This window comes from Ambystoma mexicanum, chromosome 8, assembly GCF_040938575.1.
Source record: "Ambystoma mexicanum isolate Mex_15411 chromosome 8, UKY_AmexF1_1, whole genome shotgun sequence".
NCBI classification, from domain to species: domain Eukaryota; kingdom Metazoa; phylum Chordata; class Amphibia; order Caudata; family Ambystomatidae; genus Ambystoma; species Ambystoma mexicanum.
The window spans coordinates 542665636-542685899 of NC_090929.1; the positions used below are offsets into that span (position 1 = coordinate 542665636).

Consider the following 20264-nt stretch of genomic DNA (forward strand, 5'->3'; position numbering starts at 1 on the left):
ATGCGCTCTGCCTGCGGTAGCTGGAAACATGTAAGGATGCGTTCAGGTTGCGGTAGCTGGAATCGGGTAAGGATGCGCTCAGGCTGCGGTAGCTGGAAGCAGGTAAGGATGCGCTTAGGCTGCGGTAACTGGAAACAGGTAAGGATGCGTTCAGGATGCGGTAGCTTGAAGCAAGTAAGGATGCGCTCAGGCGGCGGTGAGCGTACGCTGCCATAAGAAGATTAACGCAAAGCGCTTGCCTGCGGGCGGGGCAGGCTTAAATAGCCTGGCTCTGGCAACGCCCCTTAGTTCTGACTCATGGCCCCACCCTGCCACTTCTAAAGGATGCTGCACGTACAGCCCAGCTCCTACTCAAGGCCACGCCGGAACTGGATGCACGTGTTGGCCCCTGCAGGGGAGACAAGCACCTTGCACACTTATTCATGAGACTGGACCCTCTATTTTGTGGGGTCTGTGGTTCCTAGCCAGTGGCCATGACAGTAGGCTATCGTGAGAGACCTTAGCTCGGTGGTTAGATTGGACACGTCTGTGCCCTTATAGGCTTCTCCTTGTCATTGCAGCACTGGTTTTGAGTTTCCAATTTGGTTCCCACACCTAAAAACAACCTGCATACTTTTCCCCTGAATAGTATCTATTCATTTTTTCGTACCCCTTGTCTCTTTGTTTCCGGGTTAACAGAAACCAAATCAGACCTCAGAAAACCTGTTTTCCAAACGTTGTTGTTTTTGCAATCTAGGTATTCTTCAGTAAATTTGGCTATAGTTTAAATTTCTTCTTGAATGGTTGTGGTTGATACCCATTTTTTCCTAACATTTTGGAACATCTGTATTATCTGTATTTTCAGCTGAAGAGCTTCCTCCAACCCCCCCCCCTTATACCTCCCATCCTCCCATCATTCAACAATGGTAGGGTGCTGTAGGGCAGATACAGAGTTGAAGAGAAGAGGCGAAAGGCACGCAGTAGCTGGCCGCTGTTTGCCTCTTCCCTTTGTAACACACTTTCTACCCTCACATTCCATTTGGCCACATTCCTCTTCTACTCTTAACATTCTCTAACCAGTCACTCAAAGCACATGCACACAGCACTATGCAACATCTTGTTGTGGCACAATGGTTTGCATGGGTCTCATTGCAGCATTCTCTACCTTAATAATTCATGTTAGGCATACACTAATTTACACTATTTTTCATGCTTTTTTCCCAAGGACTGTACTGGCTATTTCCAAGATGGTTTGATGACTCAAAAACCAATACATGCAAACTGACTCAAGTACAGACTAGAAAGCGCCCACCTTAATTATCTTCGGGATCGGTGGGTCCTTCCGTACTCAGAAGTGAATGGGAGAATACCTAGAAGCCCCTCCACAATCCGACTTCGAAGAGTCTGACCGCGGTGGAACCTCCAGGGAAAACCCCTAAAGGGGAAAAACCCTGTGAAGGGCTGCTAAAGAGAGTAGATTCCTGAATGCTGCTCCCTGGAGGTGATTCTGTTCGTAATGGCTAACCCCTTCGCTGGATATTCCTAATCTTCTCCGATCTCAAAAAGGTGCTATGCGCAAATAAACACAAAGGGATTAATTAAACAAAAGATCAATAAGAAAGGCAAGAAGGGAGTATCCCAGCTAGCGTCTAGTAGGCTTACCCTGGAGTCAAATGAAACTGGCCCGGAAAAGGTCCGGGATGGGAGTCTTGGAGAAAACAGATGGAACAACCGAATAGCCTAACAAAATACAGATGGAGATTAGACTGATTCACCCCTCTAGCCTACCCGTGCTATGTGTAGTGGAATGTCTAGAAATCTTACCTCCCGGAGGAGGTTCCTGGAAGATAATGGTTCCGCTAGTGCAGAGAATGAATTTGTAGTGATTTGGTCCGTGTGCAGATATGACCGAGTTCTAGAGATTAGTGGAGAGTAAGGAGGGGTTCAATGCAGTTTCGAGAAAGGAAATACGAAAAGAAAGAAACTTGTCTGGCTTTCAGAAAAACGTACCGGGACTGGAGTCCTAATGACTCCGGGTGATGGACAAATTCCTGAGAGAAAAGGCTCCTCTATATAAGTGGGAGCAGAGGGAATGTAATCACGTTCTGCCGTTTGCCTAGAGCGGCATGCGAGAGGAACACAAACAAACATAAATGAGCAGGTAGTTGAAAGCCGGATCTCCGGGAAGTAGGTATAAGATTTGCGAGGAAAATAAAAGGCAGCGGGCACGAATTCGTACTTACGTCTGTGAAGCGTAGCTTGCCTCTGGGTAGAGAGTAGCAACGCGCCGATGTGCGAGCGATGGATCCGGAAGTACTGCTCACCAGTCTGGGGGCATGGTTATTGCTAGTGGAACATCCGCTAGACCGTTACTCACAGCTACGTGACCATCCATGTTGGAAGGACAAAAGGGGCGCCGCACATCTCGTCTGTCATGCCGTGGTCCGTGTAAACCACGGATCATCACAGATGGTGCCTCTTGAATATTAACGCGGGGAACTTTCATGGGAAAGGGATTCAAACATCATGGAACAGCATATGCAGAAGAAAAGTTTCTTCTTAAAGCCAACAAGTTTATGGGCATCTCAAACCCACGAACTCAGGGAGTGAGTGAATGTAGTGCATTCAGTACAGGTAGGTGCGAGTTTAAATGAGGGGTCGGGGAGGGGAGAACAGCCCCTTCACTTTGGTTGCTGTGTCCACTGTGTGTGCGACTGTGTTCCCTTCAGAGTGTCTCCTCCAACATTCCTGTCAAGAGGGTGAGTGGTTCATCCCGGCTTAAGTAGAGAGGCTGGTGGGAGGAGAAAGCGTCTGTTCTTTTTGCCTTCATGCAAGCCACTAGCAACATTGGGTGAAACTTCTCTGAAGCTATTTACCAAAACATGACACCCGATCAGTTGCACTCCAAAGTTTCCAAAGTCATACGTTCCAACAAACACCCTGCATACTTCTTCACAAACTTCTGACCTTTAATATAGCCTTATAGACCAAGGAAGGGATCAATATCGAAGAAAATGTCCCACCCACAAGTTATGGCCAGAGGAGAACCTGAGGGCCATGCGGTGGAGAAGGGGCATTATCACCAATCGATAAAGACCCCTCCCAAACTCTAGAAGTCATTAGCGCAGGACAGTAACAGCAATATGTACTTTGTAGTTTGGTGGTGAATTGAAAGAACCTTACTTTAATAGTAACTAATATAAATAGCAAACTATCAGTAAATAAACTGTTTATATTTTTTAGTATTTAACCAACAAGGTTGTGCACATATATTAATAATTTAATTGCAAACTTGATTGAAGTGGACAGGGTTTAACGTGAGCATGCATTGGGTGTAATGTAAAAGTAAATGGTTTCTCTGTCCGAGCCTTGGTCATCTCCCACCTCAAGGGTGGCAATGCCCTCTGGCATCCCTGAGATGTGTCCAGCATGCTACAGCACGACTCAAAGGACTCAGCAAATTCGAGTACATCACCCCACCCTCACCAAAATGCATTGGCTCCTGCTGCAAGCCTGTATCATCTACAAATCCTGATATATCTATTTATTTATTTATTTGAACATTTATATAGCGCACAAAACCCAGAGTTATCTAGGCGCTAAATCTTACGAGATTGGTTACAGACATACAATTCAGCTTATTCAAAGATGAAAGCTTAAGGGGCAAGATACAGAGCGGAAGTTAGGGTAACCATCTTCTCATACATTCTTGTCATACAATATCATACTATCATACATTATTTATAAAGTTTACACAATTTACACAAGTTGCATAAGTTAGACAGATAAATGGGCCCCATTTTGTTGCAAGACTTGCAGCAATTCCTTGTTTCTTCATGTGGAATCCTATGCAAGGTGAGGGGTCCGAAGATAAGTGACCGTGTGCATCTTGTTTGAACAGCAAAGTTTTAAGTCTTTTGCGAAAGCACCACAAGGATGCGTCAGTCTTCCGAGATGGTGGCAAGGTGTTCTAGACTTTGGCAGCAACCACTGGGAAGCTAATGCCACCAGCTTTAAGTCTCCTAAACCTCGGTGTAGAGATGAGGCTGGTGTAGAAGGACCGGGTGGGTCTGATGGATTGGGTTTTGGCAATTTGATTGCCGAGGTATGCTGGGGCATTATACGAGAGGCATTTGTGAGTAAGCAAAAGGACTTTAAATTTGATTCTGCGTCATACTGGGAGCCAGTGGATGGTGCGTCTAGTAGATGAGATGTGTTCATGTTTGGTTATGTCAAGTGCTGCTCTGATTGCATTGTTTTTCACGACTTGAATTTTGCTAATGTTTCTTATTTATATTGATTGGTTTTAAAAAATGTTATACCGCGCTGCATGCATGATGCCTCAGGGCGCACACAGAACAGAGACAAGACACACAGAAGTCAAGCCAGGAGAGAGGTGAGCAGAGAGAGAGGCTTATTAATCAGGACTGAGGTTGAAGAGGTGAGTCTGGATAGCCTTTTTGAAGGGTAGGTAGTTTTTGTATTTGGCATATGGCAGCAGGAAGAGAGTTCCAAAGAATATGGGCTTGAATGTCAAAACTTGTGCCACCAAAACGAGCCAGTATAAATCTTGGCTGGACTAGTGCTGGAGCTGCGGCTGATCGAAGATTTCTGGTGTTTATTTTGACCTTGATGCGATCTGATAAATATACTGGGCTTGAAAGAGACAAGCACTTATGGGCCAGAGTGAGGGCTTTGTGTGATATTCTCTGCCTCACAGGGAGCCAGTGCAAAGTTTTTCTGAAAGTGGAAATGTGTGTTTGACGCAAAAGCTTGAAGATGGTGCGCAGAGCATTGTTCTGTCTGACCTGAACGGCTTGGATGTTGATAGCCGGGGTACCAGTCAGCAGACTATTACAATAGTGTAGCCTGGAATTTGTTAGTGCTGGAGACAGTAAAGCACAATTTGTTTTTGTTATGAAGGGTCATATGTATTGTATGCGTTTGTTAATGAATCCACAGACAGATCGAATGTTGGATACATGGGGCTTCATTGATCGTTCATCATCTAGAATAACACCCAGTGTTTTTACTTTTTTTAGAAACTGTTATATGATCTGTGATCAAGAAGTCGGAGTAGTCTGGTGTAAGCTTGCTCAGAGTATTCCTGGTGGCAACAATCATAAACTCTGTTTTTTTGTTATTTAGAGCTAATGAGTTACAGGCCATAAAGTTCTGGATGGCACTGTAGATGTTATTAAGGGTTGCCAAGTCCAACTTGGGTGTCATCAGAGTAGTTTGTATATCGAACACCCAGGCTGTTTAATAGGCATCAGCGGCCGAATATAAATGTTAAAAAGAAGCAGTGACAGGCAGGAGCCCTGCGGAACACCGCATGTTTGAGGAATGGGAGTACAGAGGTTGTTCCCAACACAAACCCTCACTGTCCGTGGTCCCAAGAAAGAAGCAATCCATTTTGACGCTAGGGTGGAATAGTTGGCGACCTCTCCGAGCCTAGTCACAAGAAGAGCATGATCAACAAGATGGAAGGCCGCACAGAAGATTAATTTTTATCTGCCATGCTAGCCAGGGTGGACTTAAGGTCAAGCATGGCAGTCTCGGTGCCATGCCGAGCCCGATAACCTGATTGACGTGTTCCTAAGATGATGTGCTCTTCAACATGTGCTTGAAGTTGGATGTAGGCGAGCTTATCAAGAACCTTCAAAATAAAAGGTACATTAGTGATAGGCCGATAGTCTGTGTTAGATGGATCTAAGTTGTCTTTTTTTTTTTAGTAGCGGGTAATCCATGCTGATTTCAAAGCAGACGGAACTGTGCCCTCGTCAAAGGATAGATTAATCAGCTTGGTGAGCCAGGGGACAAGAAGATCTAATGATTCTTTGTTTTTAATGTTTTCCTTATGGGCAGTGATTTTGGATAAGAAGCCATTGTGGATTTATTGACACCACTCTGAGTTCTTAACTGGAGCTTTGTTTGAAGGACCTGGATGATATTGGAATTCTGCCAAGATTTTGAACAGTTCTCCAACATTGGACTGTGCATTGATAATTCTCTTGTTCTAATGAGTAGCTTTAGCAGAAGTTATGAGTGCTTTGAATTCCAATACAGATTTTTGTTAATAAATTGGGAGGGTGGCAGCATTGGGGTTCTTCTGCCAGATTCTTTCTAAGGCCATTTTGGATTGTCTGGCAGTAATAATGTCTTCCGAGAACCAACTGTTTTTTTTTTTGGCTTTGGGTTTAGTCACTTTCATAGAAGCCAATTCATTGATGGCTAGCTTGATAGAGAAAGTCAGATGTTCCACTGTTAGCAAGTGGCTTCAAGTTGGACGACAACAGAGTGGAGAAATTGGTGGCTGTGATATTCTTTAGGTTGCTGGTATTGGATCCTGCAAAGAGAGAATTGCAATAATCGATCCTAGAGAGGATCAATGCTCTTGCCAGGGTAATGCAGTTGTCAGATGAGAGAAAGGGTCTACTGGCTCCAATTAATTTGGACGTGTATGCTGCAGAAGAGACAATGGCATTAACTTGTTAAGGTAAGTATTGAATCTATGTAGACACCTAATGTTTTTGTCTCTTTGGCAACGTTGATAGTCTTACCGTCAATGTTGAAGGATTTATACAGTTGTGGTAGATTATTTAGTTTGGATTTGCTGCCTAGGATGAGTAATTCAGTTTTCTCATCATTGAGACATAACTCGTTTTGTGCCATCCAGGCATGGATGGTGAGGTACATTTTATTGGTGGTGTCTGAATGAGTGTTGTAGGAGCCTGTGATAGGTAGGAGTATGTGGGTATCGTACACATAGTTAGTATACGCAACACCCAATTTGTCTAATTTGTCGGAGAGATTTTTGGTGAAAACATTATATAAGTGGGCGACACACAAGAACCTTGTGGTACGCCAGAAGAGATCAGGGTTGGGATGGCTGCTGAGGAGGTTGAGAAGACCCTCATAGTGCGATTAGAAAGAAACGATTCAATCCACTTTATGGTTTCAGGGGAGAATTGAGCTGCCGTTGCAGGTTGGTGGCATAGGATTTTGTGGTTAACCTAATCAAATGCTGCGGACAAGTCAAGCAGTAGGAGGATGCAGAGGTCCCCTTTGTTCTTAATCTGATCCATTTGTGTTTTCAGATCCAGGAGTGCCTTTTCTGTTCCGTGGCCCGGGCAGAAGCCGGACTGTGTGAGGGCTAAGAGTTTGTTAGATTCCAGAAACTTTTTAATCTGTAGATAGACTACAGCTTCTTTTAGGTCATCAAGTACTTTGCATGAAGCAAATGAGCAGTTGATAATTGAGGTGATGAAGGCAGTCAATTAATTGGCACATTCTGTACATCTTGATGGGTTAAGTCCTTTGATAATTTTGATAGTTTCGGATGTAGTCAGAGGTGTGAAGGCAAATTTGTGTGTGGTTTGCTGCCCTATGGTGGGGTCAAATCATGGTTAAGTATAGTTATCTTGACTTCAATTTTATTTTGACAGAGTGTGATTTTGTCGGCCAAGGCATTTTGGACGTTGGAACACTATTGCTGATCCTTGATACAATGATCAAGGATAGGGGCAGGCGATTCCAAAGTATGGCGAAGAGTTCTCTTGAGCTAGAATGGGCATTCTCAACTCTCTGGTTATACGAGTCCCCTTTAGATTTAATGGTTGCTACCTTGTATTCATTGGCTAGAGCATGGAAGTGGCCCTTGTTTGCAGTTGAGTGTTTTTTTCCAGTTGCATTCAGCTAATCTTTTGGCTGCACTTAGGGTTTGAAGGTTTGTTGTGAACCAGGAGTTGGCTTGTGCTATTGGTTTCACTTTCCTGACGCTTAATGGAGCTACTTTGTCAATAACTGGTAGGATGGTTTTGTTATAGAGGGTAACTAATGATTTGGGATCCGAATGGGGGTGGGGAGTGTTAGTTATTGGGAGCAGGAGGGGTAGCATATTGTCTCGGTTGATGTTTTTCTGACGTCTTGACTGCAGTGATGATGCGAGGAGGAGGGGTTTGGCCAGTTTGGTAGTTATAGCAGTAGAGAAGAGGATGGTGTTGTGGTCCGACAACAGACAGAGGGTGTTGGCTAGAATGTTGGTGACACAATTGATGTCAGCAAACCAATCTAGAGTGCGTCCTTTCTGATGGGTTGGGAGGGAGATGCGATGTGTGAAGCCTTGGGCTACCATCGAGTTGGCAAAGAGATGTGCTTGAGGGTCGAGGGGATCATTCAGGCATAGGTTAAAGTCACCCAGAATGATTATTTTGGAGAGAGGTTTTGTGTTGGAGGCTAGGAGTGAAGTGATGACATCTTTAAAAGAAGATATTGGCACTGGGGATCTGTAGACTATGTGGAGAGTAAGGGTGCAGGTATGCGTGCGGGTCATTTTCAGAGTAATTACTTCGCCTGATGGGAAGATGTGTTCTGCAGATATAGATTGAATGTATTTTTCGCAAGGAGAGCTACTCCTCCTCCTTTAGCGGTAGTTCTGTCTTTCCTATAGATCGCGTAGCCTTCCGGGATGGCAGGTCCTGAAGCTGCATGGAGCCATGTTTCCGTGATAGCGAGGATGTCAAAATTGTTAGTTTTAATGTGGTCTGCAATGTCTAGGCCGTGCGCTGGGAGCATTCTAGCGTTGATAAGAGCTCCTTTCAAGTGTATCAGAGTATCAATACGTTCGGTATCCTTGATTTTAGAGTTCAATTCTTTTTGCTGGTCTTTTAGATATGAGGGTTGGACTAATGGAATTTCAGTGACCTGAGGGGTACTGCAATGATTAACCTGTGGATAGTTTGAGGAAGAGGGTGCCTGATGTCTATGTGGGGGTAGCTTAATTCCCAAGCGCTTTAGAATTAGGCAATACTTTTTTTTTTAAAACTGTTTCTAAGTACTACCAGAGTCCAGGGTGGAGGAGAGGCAATAAAAAGAAGGCAGTTATGTAAATATAAGGTGCAAATAACTATTAGCTGAATAAGTTTATAAAATGTTAAATTCTATTTAGTTTTTCTCAAAGCACGACGAAGAGCTCTAGGCTCTGTGCCATAAAAATGGATCGCAGAGCATGCAGTGTTGCGTCACTAAGGCTAAGCTCTGGCAGAGCACACAAAGTGGCTGAGCAGCTACTGGCTATCTGTCAAAAACCCATGTATGCTAAAATGGGATTGTACATGCTCCATGCACGACATGCAGAATTATGAAAAACAAAGGTTTTAAGGGTAAATTACTGGACCAGATAAAAATATGAGTATATTGAGTGAAGTATGGAGAGCATGACGGGAAAATGTGTTTATATATAAATATTCATAAGTAGCAAAATGATGATAAACAGGGGCTACAGTGTATGCTTGCATAGGCGAGCAGTATGTTAAAGTAGTATGTACTAAACGGAAACCCGGCCATGAAGGAAGGCAGACTGCAGCATCCCTTGTAGGGATGAAGGACAGTTTTGGGTGAAGCCAGGCCAGTATCCAGTGACCAAGTTAACAGTATATAAGGCTCCCTCGGGGGGGAAGTAAATGGCAAGAAGGGGGGTGTCTTTGGTAGGAAGTGAGTTGGAGGAATATTGTGTGGATTGGGGAGAGCAGTGGCCATTTGGAGTCTATGATGACTGTAGTGAAGGGCAGGGCTGCCTAGCTGGGTTGTACTCATCTTCCTGGTTGTGGCCTATGGCAAATATGCTATGTTGAAGGGCTTAAGCCTGGATTCGCTAAAGCTCTTTATGCAGGCTTAGTGTCTAGATAGGGGCACAGTATCTGGTCCTAGGCCGTAGAGATCTAAACATGGGCACAGCGTCAAGGTGTAGAACACACAAATCATGCAAAAGGCACAATATCTAGGCTTGGAGCACACAAAACAGGCAAAAGGCACAATATCTAGGCATGGAGTACACAAATCAGGCAACAGGCACAATATCTAGGCTTGGAGCACACAAAACAGGCAAAAGGCACAATATCTAGGCATGGAGTACACAAATCAGGCAACAGGCACAATATCTAGATGAGGGGCGTACAAATCAGGCAAAAGGCACAATATCTAGGTGTGGAGCACACAAATCAGGCAAAAGGCACAATATCTAGGCATGGAGTACACAAATCAGGCAAAAGGCACAATATCTAGGCGTGGAGCACACAGATTGAACATGGGCACGGGATCTACACTGATCAAAACATAGTATGCTCAGTGTGGGAACATAGTAAAGGCGCATTTAATGGGTGGTGTGCTCATTATGAAAAAACAGAAGTGCCACATTTTATATAGGCGTAATGTTACAACATTGTATCACTTAGTAGTTGGGCCACGGCCTTAGCGCAGTAGAGGGAGCCAGGTGTGACTAGGCAGCAGGTGCCGATCTACTGGTGAAGTTCTGTGCGGCGATCGGATAATGTTAACACTGAGGTGCAGTATAGTGCAGACTGGTGTTTTTGGGAGTTGGTCACTGTGTTGGGAAGGCGAGGTGAGGAGCAGTTTAGTCAATGACCTCTGAGGTTTCAAATGGGATTTTGGAATTGATAAGTGTCTGGGGCAAGGGACAAGCAGAGAGCAGGAGGTGGGGTACGGTGTGAGCCTTACTTGCGTTTTGGTCGTAATTGTGTTGCTCAGCGGTGTCCCAGTCGCCACGGCAGGCATCTACAGGGCTATCACCTTAAAGTCCCCAACTTACCGCACTGGGAAACTCAGCATCTCCAGAGGTCTACAATCCACCAGAAGTAAGGCCAAGTGCAAACTTGAACTCTGCCAGTGCAGGAAGGAACGAAACAAAAGAAAGGCCTTCGCTGTATATGCCACAAGACTCCGAACTTCATCCCCATAATCAACAGACTCGCCCCTTGCTTTTTTTACCCTTCAGTAAGGAGCTCAAGCCCTACCTCGTCAAGAAATGGCTGCACCCCAACACCTATGTCCACGCACCCTCCCACTTCCCACCCTACATGCGATTGGGTAATATGCTCCCCCAGTTTCCTTCTTAGTTACTTGCAGATTCCTGGATACCAAATTGACCACTCTTCTCTCCCCCCATTGTAAGCTTTCCAATTCTTTGTATCCATTTCCTTCAAAGTGTCCTTCCTGAAATGGCATGTGAAACATTGCATTTATTTCCGAAGCTAGGTCCATCCTCACTATAATAACAAAAAACAACTCGACAAATATGTTCATATTAGTTGTACAAGCAGATCAGTGCAACAGGAAGGATGTATACAATTATTAAAATGCAGATTTTAATTTGCTTGAATATCTAGGCGCAAAGTAGTATGATTTATAAAGCAACATCTTTCTTAGAGTTAAAATATATTTCTCATCTCTAAGAAATACCCCCATTGGGACAGGGAATCACTATGTTACTCCCTAAAAAATAAATGGTTCTCAAGAAAAGAATGTTACTGCCAATGTAAAGAAGAGAGTACAATACCCCTACCTAGAAATAGGTATGTCATAGGGAATGAATTTGGCAGTTATCTTTGTGCTATGCTATCGTCTACCTTTTCCTGGACAGTTTTCTATTCATAGAGAGATAGGTCAATCCCAATCCAAGATGGAGCTCATGGTTGATTGGCTGGGAGCCGCCACTACGAGGCAATGTAGAAGGTTCCGTAATCATGTTTTCCCTGCAATGCTTATTTATTTAGGGGCCTCTGCAGGTTTTTAGAAGAAAAAGAGTGTCTAAATTCTCAATGTGAAACTTTTAGAAATCATCCAAACTGAATAAAATCAAATTGGAACAGGTTTCACAGTGTTCTGGTGGGAGTTAAGTGCTTAGCGGGCATCGGCCCATTGTGTTAAGTTCAGGACGATCATATACTGAGACTGGTCAGCGCAAGCGTTCAGCTTTAGACACACTTAGGAAAACAGAGACTTGCTAAAGGTTTACCGCTTGTTAAAGCCCACAATTCTTCATACACTTCACTAGCATACCAGGTCACAATATAAGTACAGAACCCTTGAGCACCAGTTGAACACAAGCGTTGAGACCTCTGCTGTGGTTTGTGCGCAGGTGTATTCCATTCTCCAAGAGTTATACTACAGTGCAGGATGACCGGGTCTGGTTTTCTTCAGCACGCAAGTGAACAGGTGAAAGGAGAACCACAGAAGTAAGCATCGCGTAGTACTCATGGGGCCCTCTCGCAGAAGAAGAATGTAGTAAACACTCCAGGCAATACATACAGAAGCCTGTTTCTATAGGGGGAGGGGGGATTATCGGAGTGAAGACAAAAGCCAACAGGGAACTTAAAGGGCTTGTATGAATGTGTAAATAGTAGGGTAAGCAAGGGAGAGATATTTAGGTTTCTGGAGAAAAAAAACCTTAAAAAGAGCTTTCCGTTAAAACGGACTTGCTATGAACTCTGCTCCTTAAAGGACAGACTTTTCATAACCTCAGCCGGTTCAGGTTTAAACTTTCAAGCACTGGCACCATTCGCAGCAGTGCCTGGGCTTCCGTTAACAGTCTGCCTACCGTAGCCGCAGCGCCTGGCAGGGTCAGACCTGTCTGGCACAGCGGCCGTGGCAGGCAGACTCAGTTAGCCGATCCAGAAACAAAGGTGCCGGTGAGCTTACCGGCACCCTTGTTTTCGGACTGGCAAACTCATAATGAAGCCCATAGTCTCCAAGAGCTACAGGTTGCAGACACCTCCATTAAGGTATTCACAGTGGCTCTAGTGACATTTAGGACCCAATTTCTTACCTTAAAATACATATTCATGAACTTGATACAAAGACTATTTGCCTGCATACCACTGTCCTTGAGATCCAGTGTGCTCTTTTCAGCCAAAAGTCTGCATGATCTGCGGATTTCTTTTCAAGAGTGGTTTGCTAGTGTTTTTAATAGTTTGTGCTTGTTTTTTTTTATAGAACCTTGATTGGATATTTCTTTTATATTGATACTTTACAACTTTAGACCGATTTCCTTGCTGGAGGCTGGGGGAAGATGTTTGCCTGGGCACTTTTATTCCACTTGGATGAGTGGGTATTGAGCTCCGGTGTAATTGATCATCGCCAGGTGGGATTTTGTGAGGGCCTGAGCATGATGGACCAAAGTCTTGATCTGTGAAAAGTATTCTGTTCTGAGAAAGGTCAGCATCTATGCAGTGTTTGTGGACCTCCGCACAGCTTTTGATACAGTCCCACAGGCACGTTTGTGGAAGGTCCTGGAGGAGCTTGAGATCCCTGTGGCTCTGCTTTCAGCAATTCAGAGTCTTTATACAGAAATCTTGGCAGTGGTCCGCTGGAGCCAAGAGGGGCGCACTTCCCGTAGTATTGCTATACAGAAGGGAGTCTGCCAGGGATGTGTGTTGGCGCCGAGGCTGTTCTGCATTTTCATTAATGAAGTTTTGAAGAGGTTGTTGGCCGCCCAGACTGATGCCCCTTTGCTAGCAGGCAACAGGTTTCCTGCCAGACTGATGCCCCTTTGCTAGCAGGCAACAAGTTTCCTGCATTGTTGTTTGCCGATGATGCTTTGCTCCTCTCTCTCACACCAGCTGGTGTGTACAAACAACTGGAGATTTTTGTGTCCTTCGCAAAGAAGTATGGGCTTGCCTGGAATATCACAAAAACCAAGGCTATGATCGTCAATGCCAATTGCAAGAAGAAGCACAAGCCCTTATCACTCTTTGTAGAGGAGGGTGCAATTGAGCAGGTTCAGTCCTATGATTAACTAGGGTATTAGAGTTATGGCATCATGCAGTTAGAAAATGCAGGTTAAGAAGTCCAACCTTACCTTGGCTAGACATAGCGGGGCCCTCACTAGATTCACCAATGAACATGGGAATGGGACAGTGCAGGTCTCGATGGAGGCCTACAGAGCACAAGCACGTCAGGCAGCATTGTTTGGGGTGGAACTCTGGGGGCACATGGACACCAAATCCCTTGCAGTGACTGAGACAACATTTCTGAAGAATATCCCTGGGTTGCCCACTGCGGCCCAGAACATTCCAGTGCTTTTGGAAACAGGATTGGAGGGGTTTGAGATGATCTGTAAATTACGGCTGGTCCTTTACTGGGCCCGCCTCTGATCGAATCCTCACCTTCGTAAATACAAAGAGGCAGTTACAGATGTTTTGTCCCAGCAGGGGGGCAGCTCCTTAAAGTGGGTGGCCCATGTGAAAGGATATCTGGGTTTGCTGGGTTTGGAGGATTACTGGTCAAATCGCTCAATCATCACACTGGTTGCAAAGGAAACAATCAAGAGCGCAGTAGGGGCAAAGGCTCAGGAGGACATCCGGGAAGATCCAGGACTTCTGAGCAGCTGGCCGGATATCTTTCAAAACAAGACGCAGGCAGGCTGCGAAGAATACCTGGACTATGTCTCGCCCAGGTTGGAAAGAGCATTATATTTAAAGCTCTGTATTGGAATCTTTTCTTCTGTATTCGGCATGGATGGAATGTTGCTGTTTCGCGTCATGTATCCTTTGTGGTGAGTCAGAAGAGACGGTACAGCACCATTTGTTACTCTGTCCGGCCACCATGCCTCTGAGGAAGCACTCCCTGAAGCCTCTGTTCTTAAGCCGTGGATGTAGGTCCCTAGCTGGCAATTTGCCTGGATGCCTAGGATAAGGAGGCTGTGCTTGCCACTACAAGTTATCTGAGCTGGGCAAGAAAAATTTATATGAGGAAGGCTACGTTGCTGAACAGTGCTATGGGGTAAACACATCTTTCTGTACAAGCTGCTATTGTCTGTAGAATGTTGATCTGTTTTTATTTGGTTTTAAGGTAAAGCACTGATTGTGTAATTTTAGTGAAGTAATTATGAGCTAAGCAATTGTGACAATGTAACTAATTTGTTTTTTAGCTTTTCTATTAACTGCTTTTATGACTATTTTGTCAAAATAAAGCAATAAAAGTATACTGGTACTGCAGTATTTTTTTTAAAGCTTCTTTGCCTGCTCAGACCCCTCTTAATGAGTATAGCATGCCCTTGGTCCAGGCCGCCTTAAAGAGGCGAAGGCAGTGTACTGTTCATGTTGTGCCCAGTTAACCTTTATTACTGGCCTCGCTGCTGGTTTAGTAGTAGTGTGGGGCTGAGTAGGAGTTTAGAAACCCTGTACTCATTTTATCACAGAAATACATTCAGGTTCACATACAATTTTGCAGCTGTTTATGGACAGGTAGAACCATTATGGAAGTTCCTGGAAAAGGCCCATCGCCTGGCTACACAAACGCCCAAACTGTTTTTTCCAATACTTGGGTTTTTATGAAGCAGCCCTGCACTATTTGGATCAACATGAAAATGATCCCCCTCAGTGTTCCACCTACACAAAAGACACCAGTTCTTATTTGGCAAGAATCAATTATCACTAGCCAATGGCTAGTGGCGAGTGTTAGTTTTGATGCCTGGTCATAGATCTCCTTAAATTGAGAAAGGTTTTGCGATTGAAACCAATATTAAGCTTGGTGTTCATGGTCTGCTGGAGAGAATAAAAGCAGTATGTGTATTGTTGGAGTAGTTTCAATGAATATGAAATATTGTTCTTTGTTTAAGCTACAATACCTTGGTGATCTCCACCCGTTCACTGTGGGAGCATGGACCATCAATTCCTTTGCGCTGTATCCATCTTCTTGCCCAGACGAACTGAGCACTACAAATCCAATCTTGTGTGGCATCATGCTCCGCTTTAGAAATCTAAGTTAAACACACAATGTTAACAAAAGAGAAAACAAAGTATAGGGGAAAATCTTTAATCAACACTGGATTTATTTGTCCTAAGCAATAAGGCTGTTTATAGACATGGCAAATCTGAAATTTTATTTTTACATAATTCTATAAGCAGAAGACAACGTGAAAATTGGGACTGAAAACTTACCTCTACTTATTCTGTATTTTCACCCTTACACAGCCTGAAACCACATATTAACTCTTTTCCCCTGAAACGCAGGAGCCAATCAGGGCAAACAGTGAGCTCAATAAAGGCTCATACCATGGCACACATTTTTCATAAGATAATTAAATGAGTTCAGAGCTTGCCGCTGCCATCTGTACCAAACCAGCCGTGTCAGGTTCAAATCCCAGCATTCCTTTCGAGATTTATAAGTGGAGTACAACAGAGTATTATAAAGCACCAAAGTAGAATTTAAGCTGTGAAGTGCAATAGATAAAAACTAAAAAAGTGCATTTCAAGGTCTAATTAAGAAGAGACAAAAGGTGAAACATACTTATAACAGGATGCAATCCCCGTACCAGCAACCCTTCCTAGCGCAGATTTATATCAGTCTTAGAAACCCAATCATTTAGCCCTGGCAAAGCCCAGGCATGAAGACCAAATGGCTTTTTAGTGACCTGCGACTAGTCAAAGGCTGGATTATGTTAATTAACTTCCCTAAGTGCCTAGCCTCAGCCTAAGAGGATTCCTGTCTAACAACACTATGACCATTTCCATAAAGGTAATAGCAGGACTCAGAAACCTCCAGGAAGCCATACCAGGGAATCCGTGATCAAAATCCCACCCTCAGTTAAATGTGCCCATATTCCCCCCCCCCACCACCACCCCCAACCGTCCATCTATAGAACCTGGAAAATATGGGGCTTAGGCAAGTACATAGAAGGGCTCTTTGGAAGGCGCACAAGTCTGAACACTGCTGATCAAAAGCCAGGCTTTGTGTCCTTAAGCACTTTACACAGAAGCATAAGTCTAGGGCCTGGTCAAGTATAACATCCTTGTGGTAACCAGGCGATCAAATGCAGAAGGGATTCATAATGAGGACGCCGGTGTAGGGTAATGTCGACGCAATGTTGTTTATGATGGTGATTGTTCCTCTCCTTTTGCAGGTGAGGTGGACTAAATCGGGTAGATAAAAGAGTAAATGTGGGCTACTTTAAAAGAGTGGTTAATTGACCTTTTCATTTGGACATTAATGAGAAGGCAACTCGCCCTGCAGTTGCTTTCTATCTGATCCTGGAGGGGAGGATGGTGCAATTGGGTATCTAGAGTGTTGTTCATCCTGCAAAACATGTTAGGGCTGACCTCAGATCTCTGCACTCTAAAATAGCCCACCTTCCAAGAAGTGAATGCACATGGTCATTAAAGCAAGTTTATTTCACAGCAGCTGCAGAGGAGAGCATAGACAACTCCTTGAAGATTAAACTATCCTAAATCTCCCTGGACCACAAACCAGATACAGTATAAATACATTTCCAGAACAGTTAACACATTTGCATCATGTTCCTTACAAAGTCATCACCCAAAATACAAATCTAGTCCCCACAATCTCATTGGCTGCCTTCACTGTGGCATCATCCCCATAGACATACAATTTTGTGACATTGCAAATACAAGGCCAACCCTCTTCTTGGGTTCCTTCCTGCAGGACACACAATACAGTTTTAGTACTGATTCACTTGGTCACAGACCTGCAAAGTAAAATCTGACACACATGGTTTATGTGTGGGCACCTCAGTCTCTGAGTCTCTCTCTCTCTGCTGCACCAATGGAGGGCCAGCACTACGGCTGGCGTGGTCAAGAAGGCTTGATGCTGGAAGGCATTCCAGCCTTGCCATGCCAGCCGTAGTACCAGACCTCACCAGCGTTCCAGCACATCCGGTAAGGTGTAAGGGGGGCTAGAGGGGTGTCAGTGTGTCAGGTCTGCCTGAATGCCTTTGTGTGCAAGTGCAGTGTATGTTGAGATGTGGTGGGGGGCCGGGGGGGGTTCCGGTCTGTATGGGTGCATGCTTGTGAGTTTGTTTGGTGAGTTAGGGGGTGGGGGGTTCGGGTCTGTATGGGGTGCATGGTGTATGCTTGTGAGTTTGTGTGCCGAGTTGGGGGATGGGGGTCTGTATGGGTGCATGGTGTATGCTTGTGAGTTTGTGTGCTGAGTTGGGGGGTCGGGGGTTCGGGCCTGTATGTGTGCATTGTGTATTGGTGTATGCTTCTAAGTTTGTGTGCCGAGTTAGGGGTTGGGGGCTCGGGTTTGTATGGGTGCATGGTGTATGCTTCTGTGTTTCTATGCAGAGTTGGGGGTGGGGGGTTCGGGTCTGTATGGGTACATGGTGTATGCTTGTTAGTCTGTATGCAGGGGTGAGGGGGTTGGGGTCTGTATGAGTATGTATGCATGGTGCATGCTTGGTGGCATGGGGCATAGTGTTGGGGCCATGGGGCATAGTGTTGGGTTGGGGGTGGGTGTCATGGGCCATGGGGCATAGTATTTGGTTGGGGGTTGTGGCCATGGGGGATAGTGTTTGCTTGAGGGGTGGGTGCCATGGGGCAAAGTGGTTGGTTGGGGGCTGGGGGCCATGGGGCATAGTGTTTGGTTGGGGAGTGGGGGCCATGGGGCATAGTGTTGCACTCCGGGAGTAAACCCAATAATAAAGCCAAAACAGACACAGTTAGGAGATGCACATCCTTTACTTTTTGTGAAAACCTGACTCAACGAAGGCCCTACTCTTCTTGGGAAACCCAAACAGCAAAGTATAGTAGTCCAAAATAATGGAATGTCCAATCAAGGGTCAATAAAATATATATAATTTAATTAAAACAGACGATATGCAAGAACTATATAGAAATAAATGATAACTATGGAAAATGTGTAGTACAAAATGTAAGTTTGAAATACAAATATAAATCGTTACACCTCAAAAACGTATTTTTTCCAAGTGTTTAATAAAAATTGTGTGTTGAATAAGCCTCCTGCCACGCCACGCCACGCCCCACCACACCTGCCGCCCCATCCACATTTACTTTTCGGCACATTACAGCCATCATGTAAGGTACTTTCGGCCCTCTGTCAAAATCAGTTGTGCACCCCTGCCCTAAAGGATATGAATTAAGCTTGTAGAAGGGAATCCCTGCAAGTGTTGTGCTTTTAAAGGTCCGAGCCCGGCTGAGGTAGACCTACGTGAACTTTTTGTTGAACTGAGTTTTGAAAGCTGAAAAGAGAGACTTTAACGTGGAAGGCCAGATGGGCCTCGATCCACGTTTTGAACTGCCTTTGTTTTGAGAACCTGAGCCAGAAAGTGTCATCCTGTTACAGGGACCGCCTTACTCTGTGCTATCTAACATTGGGAAGAGAGCTGACTCAGCCTCATTTATTCTTTATATTCTAACACTGATTTTCCTTTGCATACATATTCTCCTTTACACATATTTTGTACAAGAGATAGGGCAGGGATAAGGTTTTTGTTAGTTTAGGCCATTTTGATTGGACAGACTCAACTCAGACTGTTTTATTTATTATTTGATGGTAGAGACTACTCCCATCCTAGCTGTAGTGCAAAGTAGGCATTTTCTTAAACCCTGAAAATTGAATAAAGGTTTTACAAATTGTACCTTTTGGGTCAGTGTCATACTTGTGATACAATGCCTCCCTTACAGGCTACATAGCGCCAACAAATGGCACCTTTGATCGGGCACTAACTTTTCATTTCTCCAAGCACTCTGATACCCTGGATATTTATTCTTGGTGTCCTCTTGTGCCCTTTCATTATACAACCACCATTTCAATCCATCTGGGCTCCAGTTCCAATATAGCCCTGCAGTCATCTTCGCTTTTAATCACCCTTCTATATTTTTAGCCACTAAGCCCAGATTGACACTACCAGGTGGTAGATGCTTCTTTGGCCACTCAAACAGCAATTTCTAAGCCCAAACCCTGGGCCCATCGCACTTCATTCTATTTCAGCTCCAAATAGCCACTCCCATGTTGTTGCAGCCGTCCCGCTGCCAATCAATATCTTCCCCTTTAGCCAGCCAGTCTTCCGAACAAGCTAAAAAACTATTTCACAAACTCAGGCCTCAGCCTACACAGCCCAAATCTGTGGCATCCGATCTCTCCATGTATTTCCAAGGTGTGCATTTTTATATTTGTACCTGTGTTCAAAACTACAGCATCCTCTGTGAGACAGGCATGGTATCAAGAGATGACACAGACACAAGGCGAACAGTTTCAAAACCTTTATTTAAACACTTAGGGTTGGTGTAACACCTATCTTGGCCGATCTCTGTTTTGGGTTTTCCCTCAACTGATGTTTCTAAGGTTTGTCTATGTCCGTAAATCCCAAACCAACGCCCGTCTGTGTCAAACCTATGCTTTCCCTCACATCTAAGCAAATGTTGTGAAGGGGTTATCCAAAAGAAGAATAGTGTTCCAAAAGACAAAACAAACAAGGACAGAGCGGGATTCAGGTAGCCTTCTTCTCAGGTTCCCAGGTTTCTCTATGCCTGTTCAAAGTAACTCAGTTCACAAAGTTCACTAGGCCTCTTGGGGTTTCCCTTACCCAAGCTCAAGCCCTTCTGTTTCTACAGATTGTTCATTTTCTCAGGACTTTCGTTGCGGCCCCCTATGCGTGGCGCAGTTGACAGACCACAAGGTCCACCCACTACAGGTTACGCAACTAGCTACCTGGGGCTCTTAGAATG

At 44.6% G+C, this 20264-nt stretch overlaps 1 protein-coding gene across 1 annotated transcript in view; it reads right to left on the reverse strand.

The window, feature by feature from the left end:
• Positions 1–20264, reverse strand: part of CEP104 (centrosomal protein 104) — an 846942-nt gene that overhangs the window by 772995 nt on the left and 53683 nt on the right. The window contains exon 2 of the mRNA XM_069610252.1: positions 15407–15538. Coding sequence (XP_069466353.1) covers positions 15407–15522 — 116 coding nt within the window. The 5' untranslated portion in view covers positions 15523–15538. The remainder of the gene's footprint in view (positions 1–15406; positions 15539–20264) is intronic.